At 43.9% G+C, this 3,429-nt stretch overlaps 1 protein-coding gene across 3 annotated transcripts in view; it reads right to left on the bottom strand.

Annotated features, from left to right (window-relative positions):
* Positions 1–136: 136 nt before the first annotated feature.
* The window catches only part of LOC309350610 (leucine-rich repeat transmembrane protein FLRT3-like), a 30,145-nt gene continuing 26,852 nt past the window's right edge, over positions 137–3,429 (bottom strand). For all 3 annotated transcript variants that reach the window (XM_081877616.1, XM_081877615.1, XM_081877614.1), the window contains exons 3-4: positions 2,300–2,898; positions 137–1,634 (exon numbers count right to left, since the gene is read on the bottom strand). In XM_081877616.1, the coding sequence (XP_081733742.1) occupies positions 774–1,634; positions 2,300–2,898 (1,460 nt within the window). In that variant the 3' untranslated portion in view covers positions 137–773. The remainder of the gene's footprint in view (positions 1,635–2,299; positions 2,899–3,429) is intronic.

Raw genomic sequence — 3,429 nt, 5'->3', positions numbered from 1 at the left:
GTATTGACTCTCCTTGGAACCATTCTGTTCATATTTTGTCTTATACCTTGAGTAAAGAAAGTGATTGTGTTTGGATTGTTAGAAGCAGAAATTTGACTCATTGGACAGTGCAGAAATGGAAATAAGCAACCCTTCATAAAATTCAACAATACCGCCATTTTTAATTACTTTTTAGTTCGAATTTTGTTGTCCAGGTTATTTATTTTAAAACACATTACCTTGAAGCCAAGCTTGAATCATTAAAAAATAAAGCGAATAACATCTATCCATGCACTGTGGATTATCAAAAGAGCAATTGTGTCATGAACTATAGGCAGGGGTTTCTTCACAAATACTATTTCATTAATATATATGAAAAATTTCTAAAGATGACAGTTGTGTGGAGCATATCCCAGATAGTCAGACAGCAGCTATGATGGCATCCTTGTGTGCTTTCCCTCCTCTGGTCTTCAGAAAAATAGGAATCTCTTGCATAATAAGTGATATAGATGGATCCCCTTTCAGGTTCAGCCAACAAAGCCACTAGTTTATGCTAACATGAATACCCAAATAATATTTCTTTCCTGGTATTGTTGTAAAAGTTAATATCAGCTGACTTCGTTTCTTTGAAAAAATCTTCACAAAAGAGGAGACAGGTTAGAAAAGATTTCTTCCATCGGATTCAGCATTTCTTTGTGATCATGTAAGAAACGTTCTCATCCACAGCTGTGAAGGGTTTGAATGCCATTCACGACACCTGGTCATTTTAACAAATAACTAATATTCTGTAAATATCAGAGGCTTGCATAGGCTGGTGTGGATGAAAATCTGGATGGGACAACAGGAGTGCAGTCAATCTTCTCTTGAGGCCATTGGCTGGCAGCTGTCATATAAACATGCTGGTTGTCCTCTTCTAAGTTCTCATAGACTGGCTCTGTGGTCAGCTTGGACTGGGCAGTGCCTTGGCGTTGGGAAAGCAGCCCATCTTCATCATAATAGCGCTGGAACTGGAAGGGTCGGATCCGCCACTTGTAGAAGGCAAAGAGAGCCAGGGCTATCAGTGCTAAAAGTGCGGTAGTGATGCCAATTCCCAGAGCTAAGTTGTGCTGAGCTGGAACTTGGGCTTCAGTGCGCCCTGTAGCACATTGCTGGGCTGTAGGAGCCACACACTCCAGGAGGTTCTCGTTCTGGGGAATAACGCAAACCCTGTAATCGGTCCCTGGTTGCAGATGGTGAAGTTCAATCTCAGTTAAACGTCCAATCACTCGCAGTATGTGCTGATCCACAGAAGACTTGTAGCGCACTTCAAACTGGTCATGATCTCCAGAGAAAGACCAAGTAACCACCAGGGCAGTGTGGTCTTTTGTTCTTGTGTGAATGCTACTAATATGGTCGGAGAGGCAAGGGTCATATTTCTCCAGTATGTAATGGTTCTCATGAGTGGTTGGTCTTGAAGTGGGATTATTTTGTGTAGTTGTTCCTGCGACAGTGGACATCCTACTGGTAACGAAAGTAGTGAAAACATTGATCGGAAGGGTTGTAGCTTGTAGCAAAAGTTGTTCACTGGGTAGAGTAGATATCGCAGGCATGGCATTTATAGAGGAGCTGGTGGTGGCTGAATCGGTTTGAAAAGGTGGACAAGTCAATTTCTGTAACTGGAGGGGAAAAGAAGACATGAGAGAAGTCATCTTCCAGTATCAACTATAATGTGTGTCACACTTGTTCTCTCCTTTATAATGTCTAAATGAAGGCTCTTCGTTTTAGTACATGACAACTAAGTGCAATGTACAGAATTTTACAGCTTCCTAAGAAAGCTCTTATGACTTCAGAGTTAAATTTAGAATTGCCACTACTTCCTTCAGTGACCCATTTTGCTGCAGACAGAGAATGCTTAAAGAGAATTGAATGTGGTTGGATGACAACATTGCCTGTGATGTACACACTCATTTATTCTGCCCCATTGTTGTCTGCCTCTAGCTAACAGGCTTTGCATATTCCTTAAGCATTATAAAAACTTACAAAACCTGTTTGCCAGAGACTAGTGGACACACCCCAAGCAAGTGTTCCTGTTTCATATCACTTTCAACTCTGGGGAAATTGTCTTGTGGCCCAGCTTTAGACTATCTCTGTCTGTTATACAAAGTAATCAAGGATCAGTGCCCTCAGGTGGCTAAAATTTTTGCCCTTGAACTGTGATAATGTCCCTTGCTACCCTGGATGGCAGATGGAGAGGGGTGTCTGTTCCCACCCCTCTTTCTTTGACAGTTCTATTTGCAAGGTGTTTCTGGGGTCTGTCAGTGTGATTCAGATTGTTCATTACCTCTACATTTGCCAGTTGTTGTCCCTGAAGGGCTTCTGGGGAACTGCATTCCACTGGGCTGCGATCTTTTCTTACTACTTGCTTCTGCCAGGTGCGAAGCCAGATTAAGTTGCAGTCACAGCGCCACTTGTTCCCAGTCAGATACAAAGTCGAGAGATACTTCAGCGATGACAGAGGTGACAGCGACTCCAAACTATTGTTCCTCAGGCTCAAGACCTCGAGTCTGCGTAGCCGTTTGAACGTTGAGCTGGTAATGTTCTCCAGGCATAGGTTTTCTAAGAACAGCTGCCTCAGCGAGCTGAGCTTCCTCCCAAAGGAGACAGATGTCAGCTCCTGGATTGGGTTGCCACTAAGATAAAGGCTGGAGAGAGTGGCAGAGGTGCGGACGGCAAGCGGCACACTTTTCAGCCTATTCCAGTCGAGGTAGAGGATGCGCATGTTGCCCGGGAAAGCCCTGGCTGACAAGTTGGCAATAAGGTTAGCACTGAGGTGAAGTTTGCGTAGTTGCTGGAGACCACCAAGGGCCTGGTCTGAAAGTTCAGTCAACAGGTTATGACTCAGGTCTAGAAGACTCAGTCGTTTCAAAGAGGAAAATGCACCTGGGCAAAAGAGAGAGGGAAAGTAAGAGCTGCCTTGAGCTGAGAGCTAATAACTCCATCCCACTTCTGCCCTCCCCAGGGTGGTAATGATGTGCAGAGCACATCTGTGAACTGCTTTCCAGCACAGGTGAAAAGTGCTTAAGCAACCAAGTGCTTAGGTCTAGGGTTCCTTCTCTTACTTGCTTGTGCTCAGATTAAAGAATAAAGCTGTTGCTATATGGGAGGCCTGAGCCTTACTCAGTGCGTTTCACAGAACTTTTGAGAACCAGACATCACATGGTGCTAGCAGTGGGATTCGAACATGGCACAACAGAGACTAGCCTACCATTTGGTCCCTTGCAGATCTGTGACTTCAGAGGCAGCATATAACTATTTTAATTAATAAATAAAATGAATATTGCTGGCCAGTTTCTGCTTTTCATGGTGCACATTTGTGTCTGATGATATCTAGTTTGTTCCCAAGTCTCACCCCTCCTGACACCTTGGGATGATGCCATCTTAACTTGTCTTTCCTCATGGGCAAGTTGCAGT

Source organism: Podarcis erhardii, assembly GCF_964252035.2.
Source record: "Podarcis erhardii genome assembly, chromosome: 10".
NCBI lineage: Eukaryota > Metazoa > Chordata > Lepidosauria > Squamata > Lacertidae > Podarcis > Podarcis erhardii.
The sequence above is the reverse complement of the archived record's forward strand: the minus strand, read 5'-3'. Positions and strand labels throughout refer to the sequence as shown.